A 25,489-nucleotide genomic window follows, 5' to 3' on the forward strand; every position below is an offset into this window, starting at 1 on the left:
TGTTTATTTTCGGACACAAAAATGAAGGTAATAAGGGTTTTCTAAATTTCCAGTTTTTAGTATAACCTGGTAGGTAGGTGAGCCACTTTCCACTCTGATGCATGGAAACATAGAACGCGACAAAGCATGCTTCTACGGAGACAAGAAAATACCTAGACCGCAGCATTGGAAGTCAAATGATATAACCCGCCAATCTTCCATTTCTATTGCATGAAAGAAAACTGTTCAACATCTCATCAAATAGCTGAAACCCTCAAGCGCCTACAGATGTTCTGATCAAAAGATCGTCTTTGCTGTTGAACCAAGAAGATACTAAGGATCCATGATCGATACCAGTATCCCAAATCAAACAGAAGATTATAAAACCCAACCAAAGTCAACGCTTTCATACTCAGCCAGTGACATGGATGCAATAACGCGACACAAAAAGAAATCATGTAGTAACAAGGCCTGGTTCGAAAACCTCTTTAGCAGAGATCGGGAAGAGAAAAAGGTTGGTACCCACCTGGGATCTTTCTGAATGCTATCGATGGACGGGGATCTGGCCAAGGTGCCTTCGGGAGGGAGGGCAGGGCCGGATTTGCTGTACGGAGACTCGACGGAAGGACAATACTGCAGCTGCCGGTAGGGGTCCGCGTAGCTGGAGGCCGGGCCGGCGGCGTAGCTGGCCCTCTGGAAGGTGGCCACGGCAGCGCTCTGCGGGCCATGCTGGCTGCCTGTGCGCTGCAAGGGGACGGAGTCGACACCGGGGGAAGACGGGGCTAGGACAGGAAAGTAGGGACAAAGTAAAAAATTGAGGACCTGCTCACAGAAACGGTTAACCAGGTCTAGGCAGGGGGGAAAATCACACACATACAAAAACAAAAAGAAAAACAAGGGTTTGAAAGAATAAAAAAAAAAAAAATTCTGTCATATTTGAACTAACACATTCGATGTTCCCCATAAAATGATAATTAGCATGCTATTTCAGGAATAAACCTTTCCACTCTCGGGTGAAAATGCATCTGCGGTGTGTTTGCTGCTTACCGACCTCCACGAAAAGGTTTGTTAATCGGAAATGTAAACTCTGTGCGGAGCTAAAACCCAGAAGAAATGTAAGGAATCGTGGACAGTGACTTCTTTACTGTTTAGGTTGAGGAAACTCATAAAGTGCTCGCTCAGATGAGGTTACGTTAATTCTATTAAGGGTGTGAAAGAAATTTAGTAATGTGCTTAGTTTCTCCTAAATAAAAGAAAATAAGGAAAAGTGAGAGGATGTGTATGCATGGGGGTGGAGGTGGACACAGGTCCATAGTTAGTACTTGAGCATTAAATGCAGGACTGTCCTAGTTCTTGTAGAGTTTAACAAACACCCACAGGATTTTTATATGCCTCTTTCTCAACTTGAGCTGTCATAATAACAAATACGTTTGGTGAAGGGTGGGCATGCGAGAGGAGATGAAGACCTGCCCAGCTGCAACACAAACAAAATAAAGAGCTGACTCGGCCTTTCCAGAAGTATCTGCATCTTTTCAATACGCCTAAACTGTTTGGAGAGGATCTGACACCAGTCACCAAAATTGGTTTGACTATTTCCAAACTGAATTTCAGTTTTTTGTTTCCTTCCTGGGTTCTTTGGAGTTTGCTTCCTGTCATTATTTTTATCTGGTTCCCAAAAATACTTGACGTCGGGCTTCCCTGGTGGCGCAGTGGTTGAGAGTCCGCCTGCCGATGCAGGGGTCACGGGTTCGTGCCCCGGTCCGGGAGGATCCCACGTGCCGCGGAGCGGCTGGGCCCGTGAGCCGTGGCCGCTGAGCCTGCGCGTCCGGAGCCTGTGCTCCGCAACGGGAGAGGCCACAACAGTGAGAGGCCCGCATACCAAAAAAAAAAAAAACTTGACGTCTAAGGTTTAGCTAACATACAATGAAAAGAGCATCTTCCATATTAATAGAATGCCATGATCAATATTAGATAGCACCTATACTGACTAGCATTGTAGATCGGAATATATCCCCAATACAGCCAGTGTCTAGATAAGGCCATCTATACCATGCAAGCTCTACGTGGAATTAGTTTCCAATTACGAATCACACCCCACAACTCGGACTATCTGAGTGCTTCATAGTGGATGGTGATAGAGTTTATTTTATCCTCTCTCTCATTAGAAGACATATGTGAAATCAAATACAAAAGAAATTATGTCACAATGAGGAAACAATGTTAATGTTAAAAGTTAAGGATATCCTGTCGAAATGACAAAAACTTGCAAAGTGAACTGGAGAAACATATCCTAATAAGAGCTGATTTTAACAGAGTTCAGGGTTTCTCATTCCAATGAACTTTTAATACTGAATCTTATAATAACCAAAATTAGGAGACGAGGCACTGTGACACGGTGAAGACTAGAAAAACATTTAAGAAAACTTTCTCAACAAAAAGTGTGTATTTTCCCAGAAGGGCAGTATTTTGAAATGATGAGGGCTGCCCTGATGGATTAAGTTTCAAAGTCATTAGATTAGACTAATAAACATTAAGTTCACAACCAGAAAATCTGTCTTACGTCTTTATGCAATTTATGGAGCATTTATATTGTCTCCAAAATTTTGCAAGCATTCTAATTAAAATTCATGTTTTAAAATTTATGAACAATGTGCTTTATGTCATGGGGACAGGGGTTAAAAATTCAGGCCAGGCATAACCATGCTCTTGGAAGAACAAATGCAAAGAGGTAAACAAAATTTCATCTTCTAGAAGAGTTGTGAAAAGCCAGCCAGCAAATCAAGGGCAAATGGGGAAAACTAACTATAATCTGACATTTTTCAAATAAATGCATTTTTTCCATTCAGGAACTAAATATCTGCACTTAAACTTGCTGAAAGGGGTTACTAAATCAGAAAAAATCCTTTCCTATACAAAATTATTTGTTGTTAATACATTAGATATAGTGATTAACAGGGAGGGCAAAATGGCAGAGATCAGGATTTAATAATGAAACGTGAAGAAACACTCTTGTTAAAAAAAAATGATAATATAGGTCAGGGAAACAAGCTAACTAGCCACACCAGAAACTCTCAAAGGACTGTAAATTTAAAAAGAATAGGAAAAAAAAAAAAAAAAAAAAAGAATAGGGACTTCCCTGGTGGTCCAGTGGTTAGGACTCCTGAGCACAGGTTTGATCCTGGTTGGGGAACTAAGATCTTGCAAGCCGCGTGGCACGGCCAGGAAAAAGGAGGGGGGAAAAGGTATTTAAAAAAAAAAAAAAAGAATATAGTATAACAAGAGAAGTTTAAGAAAAGCAATCCCAGGAGCAAACAAAAAATTATGCAGAGGATAAGGGAGACTGGGGCAAAATGTGAAAATAAGGTGTGAAATGCAATTAACTGAGTAGAAACAAGAAGGCAACATCTCAGTGTATGAGGAGGGAGAAAAGGCAAAGGAAAGTTTATGAACATTGTTAGGCTCAGATATGTATTCGACTTTGGCCTTTTCAGGGGGGAAATGTCAGGGAACGCGTTCAGAGCTTGGCTTCTGAAGTTAGAGAATCAGGTAGGTCCACATCTGGGCTTTTTGGTCAATTGTTTGTATCCAGCAAGAAACTGAGCTCTCAAAGCTCCAGTTTCCTGATTGTAAAGTGAAGAGAAGACAATGACCCCGTGGGATCATTGTTTGCTTTAAATGCATGAAATCCTTTAATGCCTAACATGTGCAAAATGTTAAACAAATGAGCTCTTATTATTATTGCCTAACAATGCTGAAATCAGCCCACATTAGAAAAGGGATTGTATATTTTGCTTTGGAGTGAAAGGCCACTGGATATCAGACTTTCTAGCTCCTGTAAGCACTTCATTTGTGTGGACTCATATTTTGTCCAACAACTCTATAGAAGAATAAACATGTCATTCTCACTTTACAGGTGGGAAACTGAGGCACAGAGAGATGATATAACTTGCCCAAGGTTGCCTTATATTTAGTAGAGAAGGAATTCAAGCCCTTGCACTCTGCTTCCAGAGTTTATGCTTACAGGTTTATAAGCTGAACTTGGTTTATAACCTCAAATATGTGTATTACTGAATTACCTAACACAGTGAGAAAACTTAGAAAAATGATGAGGCCTAAAATTAAGGGTAATGTCTACCAAAAGTACAGAGAAGAGACAGATTTATAATAGGAATCAACAATCTGAATACTCTACTGGAAGAAACTATTACACTGTGGTGGGCTAACTAATTTACACCATTTATCATTTAATTGAATTTACTGAGACCTGCAGAAAAATCTAACTTTGTTCATTTATAGGAAGATCAAGAATATGATACATACAGTTATCTTAATTTCATTTTAAAATTTTTTGAGTCTTCGTTTAATCAGTGATACTACTATATTAAGAAAAAAAGAGAGTGGACTATGAAATTTAAGATGGGTAAACAACTTCCAGAAAGATCATATTTGAAAAAAAAAAAATCACAATCACATTTCTGTCACTTGACAAATGGTCTTTCAGAAGTAGCATTCCTGAAGCCATAAGTTTCAACTTTTTTAGGTCACAATAAATAGAGTACCTGACGAGAATTTCAAAATATAAAATTAGAACTCAAACTGATACTGTCAAATTCAAATAAATTAGAGACTGATCAATGCAAGGAAAATAACGCAAAATAGCAATACAAGTGGGGAGAAAAATACACTATTTTAAAGGGTAGGTTATATGATCATATAGAAGAAAATGCATGAGAAACTAAGAGACCTCAAACTAGCCATTGGTGGGCTTCCCTGGTGGCGCAGTGGTTGAGAATCCGCCTGCCGATGCAGGAGACACGGGTTCGTGCCCTGGTCCGGGAAGATCCCACGTGCCACGGAGCGGCTGGGCCCGTGAGCCGTGGCCGCTGAGCCTGCGCGTCCGGAGCCTGTGCTCCGCAACGGGAGAGGCCATGACAGTGAGAGGCCCGCATACCGCAAAAAAAAAAAAAAAAACTAGCCATTGGTAATGTAACAATGTAATACTTTATATTTTTTTAAGCATGAGGTAAGAGAATGATTTCAACACGTTAAAACTGATTTCTCCCTTTTTGTCTTACCTGTTCAGACTGCGGTGTGTTTGATGCAGACTGTGGCTCTCTATTAATACAGACAAGCGGGTGCCGATCACACGATTAAAAGAGTTTTCTTTAACACAAAATTTCCCTTAATTTCTGTCCTATTATACTCGGTTGGCCGAAAAGCACGTTCGGGTTTTTCGTAAGATGGTATGGAGGAACCCAAAAGGACGTTATGGCCTACGTCTGCTCTCATTTGAGTTTTAGAGCTCAGCTGACCAAATCACCCACCTTGGAGGATGACCCTATTCAACTGAACTTTCTTACGGCAAACATTTGAAGTAAAGGGTGCTTCCTCAGCTCTGTAAACACTCCTCTCTCTTCTCACCTGCTCTGCTAACAGCCCCTTGTCCCCTCAATAAGCCCTTCCAACTCAATGAATCACACTGCTGGTCTCTTTGGGGAGAGTTTAAAAGTAGCCTCTTCGGGGAGATTTTTAAAGTAGCCTCTTCAGGGGCTTCCCTGGTGGCACAGTGGTTGAGAATCCGCCTGCCGATGCAGGGGACGCGGGTTCGTGCCCCGGTCCGGGAAGATCCCACATGCCGCGGAGCGGCTGGGCCCGTGAGCCATGGCCGCTGAGCCTGCGCGTCCGGAGCCTGTGCTTCGCAACGGGAGAGGCCACGACAGTGAGAGGCCCGCATATCACAAAAACAAACAAACAAACAAAAAATAAAGTAGCCTCTTCAGCAGTTGACCTGATACTTCACCTTTTCACGCTGTTCATGAAATTATATGTTTTCCGAAGAGCTACACAAATAAAGGTCTAGTGTGTAAAGGGGAAAAAAAATAGATGTTTTATGTGTTGTATTTTGTTCGAAAGAAGGGAAGGGAGATCCTTTTTAATAAAAGCAAACATTCTATTTTGATGAGGAGAGATGGTTACATGCATTATTTACTGACAATGGAAAAAAAGGAGAAGAGAATAAAATACAAGACTCTGGCACATGAAGAAACTTGGGAGATGGAATATACTGTAGGGTTCAAGAGAAGAAAGAAAAAACATTTATTTTTGTTTTCGTATTATTTATCTTTGCTTTTATGTATATGTGCACATAGAGAGATATGAAAACATAACATACTTTTACACATGTTATAAAATACAAAGTAAGCAAACAATAAGCTGATTAAATAACATTCCTCCTGCAAGCTCAGAAAATAAAAATGGCTTGGGTGACAATGGGTCCAAAAACATGGCCTATATACCTTTAAAGTTATCACTTAAATGATAACAACTCTAGCATTTCAGGGATGAGGCACCTTCACCACCCAATCCACTATATTCCCAAGAGTATTATCATCTAGAACTGAATTATACATGTCTTCCAATTTTCTGTACTCTGCACAGGTTGGTTCAAGCTAAGCTCAATGGAAAAATATTCAAGGGTAAATTTAACATAATCCCTTAACTTCATATGTCATTATTTTTGTGGGGGAGAGGCGGTTAATGCAGGATTATTATTAGTGTTGATGTTGATTACTGGTGTTGATGTTGCTGTTTCTAAATTTTATCGACTGTTCTACCGGCAAATACTCTGTTCTCCTTCAGCTGTAATTAGACTTTGTATTTACACCATTTTAGGTGAATTGATACAGGTAAGCATCTGGAAGCTCTTCTTGGTTTTAAGATGATATTTATCACTGGGCTCATTAAAAATTTCCAGGTGGGTAATCATGTGCCCCTGACTTTTTACATTTAAAAGAGGTAAACATTTTAACTAAGAGGTTATGGAGGATCTAATTTGACTTGCTCCAGCCGGAAGCAATCATTTTTACAATTTCAAGTAACAGCCCTTAATAAGTAATAAACTGTTAATATTCCACCTTTTGTGGACTCAAAAAATGAATTTCATTGAAAATGTTATTTATATTTTATTGAAGAATAGCAATAAAATTTTATGAATATGAAGGTTCTATGTAATCCCTCTTTAACTTTACGAAGTATTGGCTATTACTACAGAAAGTTAAGTTTTTTAAAAAATGCTTTCTCCATATGGGCAAATATTTTCATCCCATTCTTGTTTCTTGTTACGTCGCAGTATTTGTCAACCTCATAAGGATATTCAGCAGGTTTTCCCCTTGCAGCGTAGCTACGCTAATTCATTCTTTATTAGAAGCTGACACCGTCATCACAGAAAGCTTATTCTCTCCACTCAGGATCACATTTATCCAAAAGGAAATGAATGTGACTATCAACCCAGCCAATGTTGGCCAGTTTTGCTAGTTTAGAAAGATGTGTTTGAGGGGTTGTCAGAGTCAAGAATTTACGTTCATCAAATGACTCCTAAGTTGACAGTCATTGATATGTTTGAGTTTGAAATAACAATCTGTGTCATCTTAATAGACTTTAGCATAAGCAAATCTATGAGAGTCACACGTTCTTTGTCTGGCCGTGCTCCTTATTATATAAGCTCTGGTTTGGACAAGGCTTATCCCGGACAAAAGGTATGTTTTATTTACACCGACGCCCAAATTAAAAGTGTGCCTCTTTAAATTTTCATTGTGCAGGAAGTAAAGACTCAGACGTTGGGTGGATGGTCTGGGAAGAGCAGGTGGGGATATTTGCTCTACTGCCCCACTCACCGCTCAGTGGCCTGGTCTTCTGCTGCAGCCACAGCATACCGTCTCCTTGCCCAGGGAGACAGCACGGCTGCATCTGATAAGAGGGTCCCCTCTGGGGAGCCCTGTTGAGTGGCGACCACGGCTGATTCCGGAAGTGACCCTTTTACGTGCTCTCGTGCTGCTACATCTCCGGGGCCACCATGCCGGCTCCTGTCTCAGTCCCGTCCTGGTGCCCCTAGGGGCAGCTGCTCTACTGTCTCTGCCACCCTACAAAGCCACATCTGGGCCCAGGGAAGCTGGGGGGTCGTCCTCCGAGCCTGATACCTTCTGCTGGGACAGAGTGGGGGAAAAGGTCTGTGGTTCTTGTTGCCAACTAAAAGCTGGCACTTGCCACCTGCCTCTACAGGGGTGAAATCACAAGCTGCTGCGACCGCTGACCTTCTACACCCCCGAAAGGAGCTCACGGTGGAGATGAGGGATGATGCACTCTGTGGTCTGGGCAAAACTGGCAGAGCAGGTCTTCAGATGGTTAGATACTCTCAGGGGAAGATTTTATGAGCCCACTGCTTGCATGTCCTCACATCTAGAAAAGCACTAAAATCATGAATGGTGACGTCTGCTCCTTGTGACTAGCAGCAAACTTCTGCAAAAAATATGTGCTTTATTGCATGGACCCCCCCCTTCACCAAAACCACATCTATACTGACCTTCCCCCGCCTGCCTCTTTGTTTTTTTTTTTTTTTTTTTTTTAAATTTTTGTGGTACGTGGGCCTCTCACTGTTGTGGCCTCTCCCGTTGCGGAGCACAGGCTCCGGACGCGCAGGCTCAGCGGCCATGGCTCACGGGCCCAGCCGCTCCACGGCATGTGGGATCTTCCCGGACCGGGGCACGAACCCGTGTCTCCTGCATCAGCAGGCGGACTCTCAACCACTGCGCCACCAGGGAAGCCCCCGCCTGCCTCTTTGGACCAGTTCCTCAGAGCTATCTGAGCTGCTGTCTCCCAGGCTAGAGTCCTCATTTTGCCCCAGATAAAACGTAACTCACACCTCTCACGTTGTGCATGTATTTTTCAGTTGACATTGTCCAGCCCTGGCTGGGGTGCCTGAGCAGGAAGGGTCAGAGCTAGGTCTGGGGTGCGGGCAGAAGACCCCCTTCAGACCACGCTGCCTGGCACAGCCGTGGCCCACAGAGTGCTGGCCCAGCTGAATAAAATCCGATTGATCTCTTGTGTGTGAGTCGTGAACCCTGTTGTATGTTTTACCATCCACCAGCCTGGAGCAGGAGAGGGGAGAAATGGGATTTGTCAACCCTGATTCTCTAACATGCACACGCACGTATACAAATGCACGTACGTAAGGCTCTGACAGTGTGGTTAGGAAGCTTTTTGGTTTGGGAAAGGCTCGAGGACCTTTTTGAACACCCAAAGGTAGACTGTGCTTCTTGTCTGAATCGGGATCTAAGTCAGCCTTCATAATAAAGTAACAGGGGTGACAGGGTAGCTATGGCGGCCAAGACGGAGGGATGGAAAAATGATGGCGGTACGTTGGGTACAGGGGGAGAAGCTGAGAAATCGCCTTTGGAGGGGACGTTTAGGGAGCTTCAATCTGTCTCATCTTCGAGGACTACAGCCGTTTCCTGCTCTTCTCGGTATAGTCATCTTGGTGTGTCTCTCAGCTCTAGCACAATCTATAGCGCAGGATGGCCTTAGTGGTGTTTGGAAAGGGAGGCCCAGGGATGGGGTCAGCATGGGCCTGAGCAGGGATGGGAGAGAAGAGTGGCCACAGGAGACAATGCCCCGAACCCTGAGTCAGGTGGAAGCAGAGCGGAAGCACCGAGGGGCCGAGAGTGGGTAACACTTGAGTTACATGTTATCTAGGAAAGAAATGACAGTATGCGTTGTTTTGTGTGTGTGTGTGGGGGGGGGGGTTGTTGTTGTTTTTACATTTAAGGTCATTTTTTTTTTTTTTTTGGTATGCGGGCCTCTCACTGCTGTGGCCTCTCCCGTTGCGGAGCACAGGCTCCGGACGCGCAGGCCTAGCGGCCATGGCTCACGGGCTTAGTTGCTCCGCGGCATGTGGGATCTTCCCAGACCAGGGCATGAACCCGTGTCTCCTGCATCGGCAGGCGGATTCTCAACCACTGCGCCACCAGGGAAGCCCTACAGTTAAGGTCATTTTAATTTTGCAATTGTATAAAGAGGATGGGAGTTTTTTCCCCAGTTTTTCCTGTGAGAGGGAAATACATATTAGTAAGTAAAATGATTTCAACTTAGTTGAATTTGTGCCAAATCTAAGCAAGTGAGTCAGGCATGCAAGAAACTGATTTGAACGGTTGACCGTTCAAAGGAGATACTTTTGAGCCTCTGAGTCCAGCGTCACCAGTTGAGGGATGTCCTTTTCTCTTTTGTAATGATCCTGCTTGCTTAATTTTGAATATGTTCTATTTTTTTTTTTGGTGCTTTTCTTAATACTCTGTCTTCATTTTTGTCTGGAATATTCATTTAGCCTTTACTATATTACCTTCTGTTACCAGTTATTTTTTCCTATTTTAGGTCCTTCTCTGAAACTAAAATGAGCATGCGTGAAGACAAGGAGTTGGTTTAAGCTTCTTCGGACCTGAAGCCCCTCGAGCACGTGGTTTGCTTTCAACAGATATTATCTGACTAACACAGGACACAGGAAATCCTGACGCTCTCTAGATGAAAATGGATGTATATTTATTTTGTTTTTGAATGATGATTTTTACAAATGCAGGGTCAACCAAGATGACTGTTAAGAGCCCAGGTCCCAGGGCAAAACTGCCTGGGTGCGAAGGTTTAAAGACTGGCTCCCTACAAGCTGTGTGACCTTGGGAGATTACTCAACGTCTCTGGGCCTCAGTATTCTGATTCGTAAAGTGAGCAGCATAACAGCACCTCCTTCATAGGGCGGTTCTGAGGATTAGTAAATACATTCAAAGCACTGAGAACCATCACTGAACGTGGAGACGGGCTATATGCCTTGTCACCCTGTCTCACCTGCTTAATGCTACGGGCACCACCTAGTAATTCCCAAATTGTTACGGCCAATACACTTGACTTCACTCCCAAGTGCGGATGCCCTCAAGAGCAGCAAGTGGCCTTCAATTCCCCTGCCCCACCCTCCTGGAAGTATCCTCTGGAAATGCTCTCCAGATGGAACTGAAGGACCCCCCGCCAGTGGCCTTACTTCACAGCAGAGAGGTAAGGCTGAAGAGTCACCTTGGCCACCGATCTGTGCCAAAAGCCAGTGACCCCGGAACAGTTCAGGTCTAACAGGCCTCGTAAGAACCTGGCCTCTTCTCCCAAGGAATGAGGGTATTTGCTCTGACTCTGGAAGCTTCTTAAAGGTCTGTACCAGTGGTGGCACTAAGTGTGGGGTGTGTATAGCACAGGGGATGTGAAAAATAACCCTCTGGATACGGAAAAGCAATCATTTTTTTTTAACTTTATTTTTTTGGTTGCACTGCACGGCTTGTGGGATCTTAGTTCCCCGATCAGGGATCGAACTGGGGCCCCTGACAGTGAGAGCACGGTGTCCTAACCACTGGACCGCCAGGGAATTCCTGGGAAAACAATCTTAAAGTGTTTCTTTATTGAAGTTTAATCTTGCCTTTGCTAGATATAATTTAATACTATTGTATAATATGTATGTAATTTGTAAGTGAGGGATATATACCCGTATTAAAAGCATTTTCTCAAACAGGTGGGTTCTGATAGAGACAGTTCCTGGAGGTGCAGGGTTAGCTGGGAAAGGGGAAGGACTTGAAATGAATTCAGGATAGAAATAGGGAGTAACCGGAGCAGGTGTGAGGGAGAGAGGGCTTGTGGCTTTATGCTTAGGAACTGGAGAGGTGGCTTCTCCCCACCTGTCCCCAAAAGACCACCCACGCACTTCTGGAAATTTCCATAGCGTTGTGGAAATCAGCATATTTCCTCAAAAGTGCCTCAGGTTCAGAGATTCGGGCAGGGAGGGTGTCTTGGGCACCTGGATGGCACACCTCAAAGGATCTCGGCCAGGGCAGAGGTCACTATTACCGGGAAAGGGCTGGGCAAACAGATTGTCCCCTCTGAAGCATTCAGAGGACACTCCTGCCTTCTCTCAGAGGAGAGATAGGAGAAAAACACTCGTCTATTCATTCAGCCTGGTTCTCCACTGATGGCTTAGAACACGGGTCAGCAAACTTCTATAAAGGGCCTGTAAGTATTCTCAGCTTGACCAACCATATGGTCTCTGTTACTATTTACCTGGGCTGCTGCAGGGTGACAGCAACTACAGATGATCTGGAAACCAAAGGGTGGGGCTGTATTCCAATAACTGTTTATGGACTCTGAAATTTGGATTTCATATGACTTTTACATATCCCCAAACATTATCCATCTTTTGACTGCAAACCATTTAAAAATGTGATAATCGTTTTTAACGCCCAAGCACTACAACAGGTGACGAGCTGTATTTAGACTGTGAGCCACAGTTTGCCAACCCCTGGCTTAGAGCAAACACTACTTTTGTTGTTGTCATTGTTCTTTTTTTTTTTTTAAGTGTGAACATCATTCCTGGTCCTTAATTTGCGATGGACGAATGAAATATTTTTTCCTATTGTAGCTAATTTTTCATTAAACCTCCAGAAGTTTATCAACGAGAGCTAATTCTAAAAGCCTATGAATATGGAACAGAGACTCAACATAATTCCTTTTGTTGTCAGTTTTTCTTCAAATTAGATATTGAATGTCACCGAGATTGTTATCTTTGTCTTTTATAAGGAGTGGGTGGAAATAAAATTACCCTAGTTAATAATATGCAACAAGCTAAATGTTCAAATAGCCCAGCCTCAGACTGGAGTAGATTTAGCAGGCTGAAGGTGAGAGAAACTCTGACAGAAGAATAAATGGGTATTCTTTCTACCTAAACTAAGATATGTACTATTAACACTGGATGGCATTTACAATGTCAAGAGTAAAATCAAGGAGTATTTGGTGCTTTTCTTCCTATGAATGCAGTGAAATACTGAAATGTAAATATCAATAATCACCTAGAAAACCAACGTAGCTTGCCTGGATTTCAAAACATATAATTTAGTATCATAATGTAGTTTAACAAGATTGCTATGATCTACTTCTTGGGAACTGGTTACAACAGTCTGAAGATGCAGTGCCCGGTGCCAAGACGCGGACCAGAGCTTCCGCACCCCCATACCTCGGCCCCTGCCCGGGATAATGTGTATCGTTAGAAATGAAGGAGACAGCTCTCCTGTCTGCAAACCGGCAGCATAATGTTTTCTAAGTTAACTTAGCCATGGGAGGCTTTAGAGGAAGTGCAATTCTCAGTATCTTCTTAATGATATTGATTTTACAGTTAAGATAAGTGTGCTCTAGCACATTTAATCATGACATTTGACCAGTTATTTTGCAAATGGCTTCATGTTCTGGCAAACACTGTGTCCTTCTTCACGTGGCCTAAGGCTGTGTCAATTCAAAATATACATTTAATCCAGGAAAGCTATACAGTTGACTGAACCATATGCAATTGCCAATAACCGACTTTTCAGAAAGAATTTCATATGATTCAGCCTAATAGTGTGTATGAAATAAATTCTCAGTTGGCTTTACAAAATATGCAAAGCCCCATGTTTTGGCTTTACAAAACTTTTTTTAGTAAACACGCTTCTTTCCCACCAAGCTTGCCAAACAGGTAGGCTGTGTCATTAAAAAAACACTTACCAGCATGAGGCATATGCCTTTATATGTCCTGTATAGTGACTGTGCTTTCCTAAAACTAGTTACATTCATTAAATACGTTAATAATGATGTACAAAAAATTGGTACTGCTTCCTTCGATTTGCCTGTGTGACAAAATGAGCTGACAACCCCCTGTACTTATTTCATTTACAATCTACTCAGGGAGCTAAAGTGGAGTCATATTTGGTTTCTATCCTCATCACAAACATTAACGAGAGAAGCAGGTCATATCATAATGCTTCTGAGGAAACAGGACATAAACACACACACACACACACACCCCTTTCACAAGGGAGTGTTCTTTAAGCTTCCAAGAGGGCCCACCCCTCTGTGGACAGGCCCTCCTCTGTGGACAAGCCACCCCTCTGTGGATAGAACCCTGTCTGTGGACAGGCCCACCCTCTGTGGACAAGCCACCCCTCTGTGGATAGAACCCTGTCTGTGGACAGGCCCACCCTCTGTGGACAGGCCCTCCTCTGTGGACAGGCCCTCCTCTGTGGACAGGCCCACCCTCTGTGGACAGGCCCACCCTCTGTGGACAGGCCCACCCTCTGTGGACAAGCCACCCCTCTGTGGACAGAACCCCATCTGTGGACAGGCCCTCCTCTGTGGACAGGCCCACCCTCTGTGGACAGGCCCGCCCTCTGTGGACAGGCCCTCCTCTGTGGACAGGCCCTCCTCTGTGGACAGGCCCGCCCTCTGTGGACAGCTCCCCCATCGGGGTCCTGAATACACACCTGTGCTCGTGCGGTACGTGCCCGTGTGTGCTGGCGGCAGAGGGTCCCCCTGGCTCTGGCTGAGACTCCTCATTGGGGGCTTCTGATAGACGCGGTCTTCATAGATGGGGTCTATGTGGTGCTCTGGGGACTGCAGGGCCCGCAGCTCCGGGCCCAGGTGGCCGTGCTGGCTGGTGTATGAGGCCCGGGACCCAGCTGAAAGGAATGGACAAGGAGACAGTAAGTCCCGACCGACATTCAAACAGGACTTGTTTTAACAAAGACATATTTGAATTTGGGGGGGATAGGAATGTTGAAATCTGCAGAAAATCAAATGAATGGCAGCAAGAGGTCAAGCTAATCAGCTTATCTGCATCATCCAGCTGCCTTGCTTTGCTCCCAAACCTGATCTCTGTATAAGGATGATAATGATTCTGAGATAAATCTGCATTGAACAGGGCCAGTGAAACAGCATTTTTCCCAGCCTAACGAATGTAGCAGGCTTCCTCACTAAAGAAATCAGGCAGACTGAAGTCAAACCTAAAAAGCTCTTATTATCCCTTAGTCCTTGCACCTGAAATTTTACAACAGGAATTCTTATTTAAAACGATGAGCAAATGCATAAGCCATGGTGGCAAGCCATCTTGACGTCGTTCTTGAAAAGTGGACCAGAATTTGTTCTCATCAGCAGTTTTTCCCTGGACAATGAATGAACCAAAGTGTTCGGACTTACAGTCGTCTAAATCCCCGAGAGAAGCAGATTTTAAAGGAAAAGTTTTTCAAGTTACGTTTTCCTTTACTCTTACCCTCCACATTGAAGGATCTGCATTTAGTCTACCTTCCTCTGAAACAGTTCAAATGGTTGCCACAAACTGGTTTAATTTATAAATCGAGGCTACACAGCATTTGCCTGTAGTGTTCCTAAATCCTTATTTGTGTCTTTTTTGGTTTTCTTTTCTTTCTTGCACTGTATAGCAAGAGGTGTGGCTTTGAAGCAGTGCTGTGGGACAGGGAATCTCTGCGCAAGAGGAAACACTCTCATGAGGGTTAAGAGCTTGAGTTGACACACGATAAAGAAGACGTTGACTGAGAGCGAATATTTCGTCCAAGGGAAAGCCAGAGTCACAGGAGTAGACATGCCAGGAGAATCATCTCCACGGGGGATGGAGTGGAGGACATCTAGGGACAGTGAAAGGGCATCAAGGAGAGACGGTTATCTAACCATGGTGAGTACAGGACACACACAAAACCCAAACAAGCCTACAGATGATTTTAGCAAAGACCCCTCAGCTAACTCTCCAAAGCTAATAACCCGCAAGGCATGCTGGGATTTAACTGTCAACTGCCTTTGAATAGTCCCAACTGGGAGCCCTCCATTCCAGCTTAAAGTTAGAGGGAGTTGGAATTCCCTGATTTTGGTAGTGTTTGTGGCCAGTTCTCCCTCTGTCCTGCTGTCCCCCGGCCTTCACCGGAGGCCACCTTAAAGCCAACATCTTCAGTGCTCAGTGATTGGGCTGCTGCTTCAGAATGATCTAACCCCAAAGATTGTGATATTCTTGTCTCGTATATTTGAGGACAAAGCCATTCAAAAGTTTTGAAATTGCCAACAGATAAATGTTTCACTGGTATACTTTACACAGGCTGCTTTACATTTAAATCAACAGAGAATAGAGCAATTCTGAAGGACTGGGGCAGTGCTAAGACTTCTACGAATTCAGCCTGGATAACAATCACTGAATGTTTTGAGGAAAGGAAGGGAATCAAGTAGGCAAGTTCCTTACCTTTCCCTTTGCTAGTAATTAAATAAGTTCTGATTTAGACAGCGTTCAGATGAGTGATAGATTCAAAATAACTGTTTTACATAATTAGGTTCATTGCATCTGATTTATCAAATGCCAACATCACACTGAATATTATCACATGCTCATATTTTCCAGGAATCTATTTAAGTACGATATGCCTTGATTTCCTGCTGTCAGTTCTTTCTACCTCTGAAGTTTTTGATAATATTGCCAAGGACTTACAAGTGTAAAAAACAAGGAAACAGTCATTACATCCAAATGTCATATAGTTAAATAAAAGTTATCCATCCCTGGTAGATTTAGAGGTGTAACTTTATCACCATTCCTTGATTCTAAGCAGCTAAAAATATCCAACGATGAACAGTAAAAGGACCTGCTGATCTTTTAAGTGGCGACATGAGCTGAGGGTATGTGTGAAAATCCTCTTCTTATAAGCATTTACTGGGCATTAGGAAATTTTTATTACTATCATAAATCAGAAATTAATGACCAAGGGTCCTAGGCAAGGAGCAAGAATCTTAAGATAAGGCCTACCTCTGTGGATATCAGAATTTCTATGTGCTGGTATTAAGAAAAATGCAATAGTACAATTATTAAATATTTGAAGAGTATACTACACTTTTTTATTAGCATGCTTTTGATAGAACTGTAAGTTCGTAGTGTTTCCCTGTGGAGACACTTGTACAAAATACCTTTGCATATTTAAGCATTATGCATAGAGCTAAGGCATTTTAAACCAAGCATTGTTTGCACTCCTTTTATCCACTGTGGTCAGGTTTTAGCTGCTCATGGCTGGGTGGGCACAGTTAATGGGAAGAGAGACAGAACTAGGAGAAAAAAGAGGAGCAAGGAATTAAAGGCTAAAAGTGCAACTTCTGGAATTCATGCCCTCTACCACTCTTGCTCAAGAAAGAACATATCAGGCCCCTACTAACAAGGCCTGTTTTATTTTGGGCAATTTCAAGAAAAAAAAAAAAATCTCACACAACCTCTTCTCCAAACAGGCTCCAAAATTTCATGAGATGGTGTATACATTTGCTGATCCAAAGAAAATACACTTTTCTTGATACATGCACCCCAGTGTTCACTGCAGTTCTATTTACAATATCCAGGACATGGAAGCAAACTAAGTGTCCATCAACAGAGGAATGGATGAAGAAGATGTGGCACATATATACAATGGAATATCACTCAGCCATAAAAACGAATGAAATTGTGCCCTTTGCAGAGACATGGATGGACCTAGATACTGTCATACAGAGTGAAGTAAGTCAGAAAGAGAAAAGCAAATATCGTATATCAACGCATATGTGTAGAATCTTAAAAAATGGTATAGATGAACTTATTTGCAAAGCAGAAGTAGAGAACAAACGTATCGACACCAAGGGGGGACGTTGGGGGTGGGATGAATTGGGAGACTAGGATTGACATATATCCACTACTATGTATAAAATAGATAACTAATGAGAACTCACTGCATAGCACAGGGAACTCTCTACTCAGTGCCTGTGGTGACCTAAATGGGAAGGAAATCCAAGGAAGAGGGGATATATGTATACATGTGGCTGATTCACTTTACTGCACAGCAGAAACTAACACAACATTGTAAAGCAACTATACTCCAATTTAAAAACAAGAAGAAAAAGAAAATATGCTTTTCTTTAGTAGTCATTTTCTTTTACCATCACGTTCTATTTGACAGTGAGTGCTCAGCGTTAACACTGGACTCAAAACACCACTAGTAAACATCTGCATCTTTGCCAGAAACTGGAACAATGTTAACAAGAAAAAATGCTGGAGAAACTCTGACTTCGTAAAAATGTCACAGATGTCCAGGCCAATTATGTTGGTGGAGAACAATTCTGAGAGCCTCACCTTGACCAAGCTGAGGGCTCGGAATAGCAGTGTGACAAAGGGCAATGGAAACATGGATGGGCCCAAGAGAAAAGGGAAAGCAGACCCCACGGGCCAGCCCAACTGCGTCAACCGGTCCCCCGCCATTGCAGACCCACGTCATGCAAGTATACTACCTGTGTCCAGACTTTATGACTAATTTCTGCCACAACGCTTACAGCATCCAATGTTAACCTTTCAATGCTATCATAGGCTTTTACTTGTCCTACTTCTCCTCTTCAGAAGACAAAATTTGGGTCTAGAGAGCCCAGGCCCTGGCAGTGTTCATATATAGTATGTTTCTGAAATCAATGGGCTTGAAGACTCACATCTGAAGCATGAATGCTCAGCTTACAGGCTAAGAGAGGTTATGATCCAGGAGGGCTGAAGGGTAGTGTAACACCCTTCACATGGGTGCTCTGTGCAGGCCAGGCCCTCCTGCAGGCCCAGGAGCCCCGGAGGACCGGGAAGAACCTGCACATTGATGTAGGTACAGGCTTGAGACACTTGCTGCAGAAGAGCTACCATGTGTCCTAGGACCTCAGTCACTGGCCCACTGCTGCTAGGGCTGACTTGGGAGGATGGGCAGATGGCTCAGGACAGGTCACTCCTGGCCACTCGGCTGTGGTGCTGGTAATGGGAGGTGAGAGGAAAGGTTCAGTTCTGTGGCAGAGATGTGTAACCAAGCAGGACCCTATGGGGTCTTCCTGGGACAGACCCCTCCCCCCATGTCCTCTGCTGTAGCTCTTCTCTGAAGTACCTTGATAACAGTATCTGAGGCACGCTTCCTGAGTTGTTTTACAGATGCTAAAACCACCACCAAGTGGAAGAAATTAACTACTGGATGACCGTGAGCCCCGAGGCCTACGGGTGCCTAAGGACTGATAATGTTAACCGTCCTGTTACCTCACCATCAACCAATCAGAGAACTGTGCACGATCACATACCCTGGGACCCCTCCCTCACCTGGCTTTTAAAAATGCTTTGCTGAAACCCTTCAGGGAGTTTGGGGTATCTTGAGCACGAGCCACCCATTCTCCTTGCTTGGCCTTGGCCCTGCAATAAACCTTTCTCTGATCCAATCGCTGACACTTGGGTTTGCTTGGCCTCACTGTGCGTCGGGCACAGGAACTTGCGTTGGGTAACAGATGGAGGTGTGGGCTCCAGGGGCTCAGAGGGAAGACTGGACCCTGGAGAGCAGAGGGGCTCTAGACCTGGGACACCCCCTGGAGCTGGGTAGGTACCTTTACTCCAGCACCATCACTTACAAGAGCAACTCCTACACAGAAGTGTAAGCAGGTAGGTTAGGGGGTCCCTGGAGAAAGAGAACCAGGAATGGCTTTCTTGACAGAAGAGAACCCATTTTGGCCTAAGCCATTTTGTGATCTACGCCTGGCTACAGTGCTTGCCTCCGTTGATCAGGTCTCAGTAATTAGTGATCTTAAGGGAGGGAATGCAGAAACAAGGGAGGAGCATTCAAGAAACAACAGTGCAGCCTTGGGGCAGGGTCCTGGTTCCTTAAGGGATATACATAATAATAAACCTTTGAGTTTTGCAGAAACTAAAACCCTCACCCAGGTAGAGGATGCAAGGATGATCCTGACCTTCCTGACTTCAATCAGCTAAAGCTTGGCCTCTGTCAACCTGTGCCCCAATTCTGTGCTGCATTCTCCTCTGCTCAAGCCCCCTCATAAATATGCATGGACCCTTAGCTTAAAACGTCCCCAGTCTTGCTGTCTGGGGAGACTCCGCTTTGGCAAAGATCCCCTGTGTTCTCCTGATTTGCTGCAAGTAATAAATCTTCCCTCTCCCTGCTCTTTGGCTTGGTTGTGGCTATTGGCTTGACACCCACCAAGAAGTGAACCCAGTTTTCGGGGAACAGAAGGTTGAAACAGAAGGTTCTGCACACAAAAGGGGGCCTTAGGAGCACAGACGTATAATGTCCAACAGTTTGAAGTAAACTCAAATAGCATCTAAAGTAGTAATTCTACTGCTCTTTTCTTGTGTCATTTTTTTTCCCAAACAAACTGAAATAGGGAGACATGATTTGGGCTCCAGATCTGTGTTTAACCAGCTGGGCAAACCAAGGCATGTCATTGAACCTCTCTGAGCCCTGGTTACCTCTAGTGTAAAAATAAAAATAACAGTACACGTGTTTGTATGACATGGCATTGCGGGAGGATCAAGGTCAGAGAAATCTGTGTGAAGGGCTCTGCAATTGATAAAGCAGTGTAAAAATAGGTATTCTCACATCATTCGATCTTAGAATCAAGAAACTGTTATCTCAGGAAAATACATCTTTTGATTCTAAAACACAATCAAACACTATAATTTAAACTATCAAAATATCAAAAACAACTTAAGAGATTTAATTGTGAAATATTATAAATGAAAAAAAACCTGATAATTTTGTGAAGTATTATTGGAAAATGTAAATTTTCAGGTTTTATTTTTTTCTTAAAAAATTAATGTTGCTTTTTAATGGTTAATCGTAAAGAATGAAGGAATGAATGAAGTTCAAAGGGAAAGAAATATTGAAATAACCAAGAGAAGGTGGAATCCTTTTTAGAAAGGGATACGGCATAAATTAAACCTGCTGAGTGAAAATAACAAACATCTGCTGATCCAGAAGGAAGCCAGTGACGGACTTGCAGGGAGTTCTTGACATGGAAAATAATTACAAAGCTGAAAGGGTAAAGTATCCTCACTGCCTGCTTGTCTCACACCTCCACCCAACAGAGAGAATCCAACAGGCTGTGTTCCATTTGACCAGCAATAGAAAACACATCTAGACTGATTTGCAAATAAATTTCTACTTGCTAGGTTTTACATAGAGCGTTTACCAGTGCCAGTTAATCCGTACTGATTGATACGTTCACTCATTTAACACATATTTACTGAGTGAGCAACTTCTAGGAGTTTTGGGCACCAGGGTCCCTGGCCTTGAAAACAAGTCAGTCATCACACTTAGGGATAAAGGTACTGAAGGAAAATAAAGTAGGGTGGGGAGGGTAGACGGTGTCGGAGGGTATGCTGTTTTCATATGGTGGTCAAGAAAGTTCTTCATGAGGATCTGACATTTCAGCAGAAGGCTTCTTAAGGGAGCCGTGCTGGAGGAAGAGCCACGTGTTTCTCAGAGAGAGGGGACCAGAAGTGAGAGCAAAGGCCCTCTGTCAGAGTCAACTCAGAATACTTCCGAAGTGATTTTATCATCTATTTAATCCATATTGTTTTTTAAAAGAAATGTCAGTTAGTATACGAACTCTTTATAAGTTCATGCAACAACTGATTATAAAAACTGAACAGATATTTTTTAACTCACAATTTCACAATCACAGTAACCATATTTTCAGCAAAAGGATTTGAAATATTCAACAGGAGCTCACACATAGGAACTCATGAGAACTGCATGACCAATGATGCAGCTCAAATACATATATATATATATGTGTATATATATACACACACACATACATACATATATATACACACATACATACATAGATATACACACACATACATACATAGATATATTTGAAATTTCATTCCTTAGAATATGATTAGTTCTCAAATCTTCATTTCTTCCTTGCCTTGTAGAATCATCTGCGAGACTTTGAAACACTGATTCCCGAACACAACCCCCAAAAGATTCTAACTCAGTCCATCTAAGCGCGGAGCGGCGAGGTGCATTTAATGGGCACCCCATGCCTTGTCACTCTACTACAGGAATCACCCTGACAGCCTCCCTGTCCCAGATAAATCAAAGAGAGAGGAGACAGACATATCCGAAAGAAATCAGTATCTAATGTGTTACAACCCTCAATGTACCATTTCTTGCTTTCTTCAAATAATATCACTTACTACCACATTATGCCAATTACTTTACTGAACAGAACGCAACAAATTCATTCTGATTTCAGGGTATGTTCCCTGCAGATATGTTGGCATCACCAGGCGACGTGGCCAAGCAGCATGGCCTGTGTAGGCAGAACGCCTTCCCTCTGTGAGAGTTTATGGCTTTGAACTAGTTATTTTGTGGACTTTGAACTTCTTTAAAAGTCTGGCTTGATATTTGTTATCATTAAACTCCTGGGAGAAAAATGACCTCAGCAAAAGCACTTTCAGAAATACAAAAGGTCACATAATTTTGGTTAACTTTTTAATATCATAAATGGGTTCTAAGTAAATTGCCAAGAGATGCAAATATTATACCTTAGATGTAAGAAATGCTCGCCATGATACTTACTTGATTTATTCTGGATTTTTGCTTTTTGACACAAATCAAAATTCCAAAATCTACTTCCTACTCCTATGCCAATTCACATATTAATTTCAGTACTTAAAGGACCCTCAAATATTTCCTGTCTATCTTGAGTCAAGTCCATGCACTAAATTTCATTTGCAAATGATCATCATTCGTTGAATTAGTTTGACATCTTATCTCATGTTGTTATAAATGTTAAAATATATGGACATATTTCCTATACTATAGGCTACGAGCCATATTTGTTTGGAAGGGAGATTATTAATTCATTTGTATTCAATGGTAAAATTGTACTGAAGCTTAATAATTTCAATGTAACAAACAGGCCATCTGATGATATAAAATGATTCTATGATAAGTCTGTTTTGGAAAGCAAAAAAATTTCCTGTTTTATCTTTTTCATAAATCCTAGATTTTTTCCTATATTTTGCCAACGTAATACAGCTTTGCTGCTATCACGAAGAACTTGAACGCTCAAACGGTCTCTGATAATGAATAAACGCAGAAGCATCTGCTTCTGTAATTTTCTTGATAAAGTTTCCAATACAACTTATTGTAATTACGACACTTTACCTCACCTTTTACCAAACGAATACTGTCATCTATTGGGGCCCAAATACTTTCCAGTGAGAATAATTTAAAGGCCCAAATCCCCGGTCAGGATGCAGCAGTAAGTGTGCCCCTGTGATCTTATCCCCTTGTCTTTCCTCCCTAACCACAAGCACTTCTTCCCAAGCTGTTAGAAAAATAGGCTTCTTTTGTTCCATTCCTTTTGTGACAGGCAGGAATGCACAAAGTGATGAGACAGTGGTAATAAAGCACGAGTAATGTGGAGTCTGACATCTTTGCATTCTTAGGATGGACCATTTCCATTTTTATTTTCAGTCCAGGGTCACGTGGCTCCCTGTCCACACTGAGCTGGATGATGTTCTGCGTCAACTCACTCACAGCTCCAAGTAAAGAGCCTGTGGAAACCTACTTGTCTAAGATGGTCCTAGTACTAGTGAAACACACAACATAGACAGTGGTGGTTTGGCGCCCGTCTGTTTTGGGTTTCTTATCTCAGGGTAGGTAGAGAGTAGCTCTGAGTGGACTAGCTGTGTGTTTCAGTATTTCTCAAAATGTCACGGGCATACGAGTCCCCTGGTTAACGTTCAGGTTCTGACTCAACAGGTTTGGGGAAGGGCCTGGGGTCCTGCATTTTTAACAAGGTCTTGGGCAATTCTGGTGTTGCTGGTCTGCAGCCCACCCTTCGAGAAGCCAGGGCTTACTGATTTCGCTGTGGATGCATATCTTGGTTGCTAGATGTTTTCAACTTTGGCATCCCTCTGGAGCCCTGGAGACAGTCTCACATCCACACAGATACTCTTCTTCATCAACAAGGCGGATAAAACTCAACGAGTGTCATTTCATCTCTCCACAGATGCTTCTCAATACCCCATCGGTGCAATGTTCCAACAGTACATCTGGGGTCTGGCTTGCAGGCCCGATCGCTAGGGACAATTACGAACCTTTCCAAGAAAAGAAGCCGGCACAAGGTGCTCCTGACCCATCTTTTTTGTTATATCGAGATGCAAAGACAGACTTCGGCTGGGAGGGATGGGAAGTCATTCTGCTTTCCAGAGAGCTGACTGCTGGGGGGACGAAAGCTCCGGTTTCATTTTTGTGCATGTGGTCTCCGCCCATCAAAGGGCACAGAGGGGGCTTCCCTGGTGGCGCAGCGGTTGAGAATCCGCCTGCCGATGCAGGGGATGCGGGTTCGTGACCCGGTCCGTGAAGATCCCACATGCTGCGGAGCGGCTGGGCCCGTGAGCCATGGCCGCTGAGCCTGCGCGTCCGGAGCTTGTGCTCCGCAACGGGAGAGGCCACAACAGTGAGAGGCCCGCGTACCACAAAAAAAAAAAAAAAAAAAAAAAGGACACAGAGGAAATTCTCATTGTATGGATAAGGAGAAGGGTTGTATCGGGCAAAAAGTAAGCTAAGGTATGCAATTTTCTTCATAAATTGCTTTAAATATTTTGAAAAATGTCTGAACTAAGATGTTCTGCATCTCAGCATCTTAAACAGAGGCCTTATACTCAGATTGTACTAGATATACCATAGATAGATGTATACATTCCTTTTCAAAAATATGATATTTAGCTGATAAAACACAAACTTCAAATGTATTCTTCCTGTATCATTTTTCTACTGCTTTCTATGTTTCACCAATACCCACGGAATGGCGTTAGTGATAGTTCCAGAAGCAGAAGACACCACGAACTCACAACATAATTTTGGGGGGAAAAATGGCCAATAAGCTGTTTCATAGATTAGTCATTCTCTATATTTACATTTTATAATTTCTGTATATCAACACTTTTATTAAAGTTTTATTACTTTACTCAGCATAATACTTGGCATACAAAAAAAGAGTTTAAGAGGAGAGGAATTATGCTGTGTAATAAACAGTTCCGAGGACTAAAATTCTTCCTTGATTCTTTTCCGGTAAAAGCTTTAATATGTATATGTGTGTGTTTTAGAATCCAGTTAGTCACTGAATTACACATGAATAATTACTCTTTGAATACAAGTTATATTAAAACATTAACTCCCTAATAAATGCATGACTGATGAGGCCTATTAATTCTCCCACCCATTTTTTTTGGTCTGTTACGTTATCCAAAGAAGTTACTACTAACCTCCAATTGCTATGGTACAGTAGTGATGTTACTGGTGCTTTCCTAGTACAGAAATTTGTATTGATTCTTCCAGTGCAGAACAAATGTGCTAGAAGACGGTCAAGGTGAAGGGTCTGTTTGTGGCAGTGTCAACCACAATCAGCTACTGACTCAGCCACAGAAGGGACTGTGGCATGATCTGATTCTAACCAGCTGAGCTTATGACCTAAATGAATACGTAAGTGTGCGCGTGCACGCGCATATGTGTGCACTTATCTCCTAGGGGAGGTTTTGACCCCTTTCACATGTCTCCAGTCCATTCAAGGAGAGCTAGGGTTGAAGCCAGAAACACCAAGGAACGCAGGCGGGTATCATTCCAGATCAGGGCGGGCTCCCCCTCTTTAATAGCATGGCACCCGTGGGCCCAGGCACCATCCAGGAAGCCAGACAGGAAAAATCAATGCTATCAAGTATGTGTGAAGATATTTACAAGCAAATAGAAATTTGAAGCGCTGCTGAAGTCCACTGGGTCAAGACCATCAATGGTTTTCTTTGGTTCCTTTGCTGCCAAGTCTCTACCTGTAGGTTCCTGGGCAGGTCCTTAGCATATACAGACACCATAGAATAAGCAGTCTGTTCTTTTTTTTCTTTTTTTTTTCTTTTTTTTGTGGTACGCGGGCCTCTCACTGCTGTGGCCTCTCCCGTTGCGGAGCACAGGCTCCGGACGCGCAGGCTCAGCGGCCGTGGCTCACGGGCCCAGCCGCTCCG

The 25,489-nt window shown here is 43.0% G+C and overlaps 1 protein-coding gene across 1 annotated transcript in view; it reads right to left on the minus strand.

Annotated features, from left to right (window-relative positions):
* Positions 1–25,489, minus strand: part of CTNND2 (catenin delta 2) — a 961,852-nt gene that overhangs the window by 381,716 nt on the left and 554,647 nt on the right. The window contains exons 9-10 of the mRNA XM_067030803.1: positions 14,124–14,318; positions 506–761 (exon numbers count right to left, since the gene is read on the minus strand). Of these exons, the coding sequence (XP_066886904.1) occupies positions 506–761; positions 14,124–14,318 (451 nt within the window). The remainder of the gene's footprint in view (positions 1–505; positions 762–14,123; positions 14,319–25,489) is intronic.

Source organism: Kogia breviceps, chromosome 4 (assembly GCF_026419965.1).
Source record: "Kogia breviceps isolate mKogBre1 chromosome 4, mKogBre1 haplotype 1, whole genome shotgun sequence".
In the NCBI taxonomy this organism is placed as follows: domain Eukaryota; kingdom Metazoa; phylum Chordata; class Mammalia; order Artiodactyla; family Physeteridae; genus Kogia; species Kogia breviceps.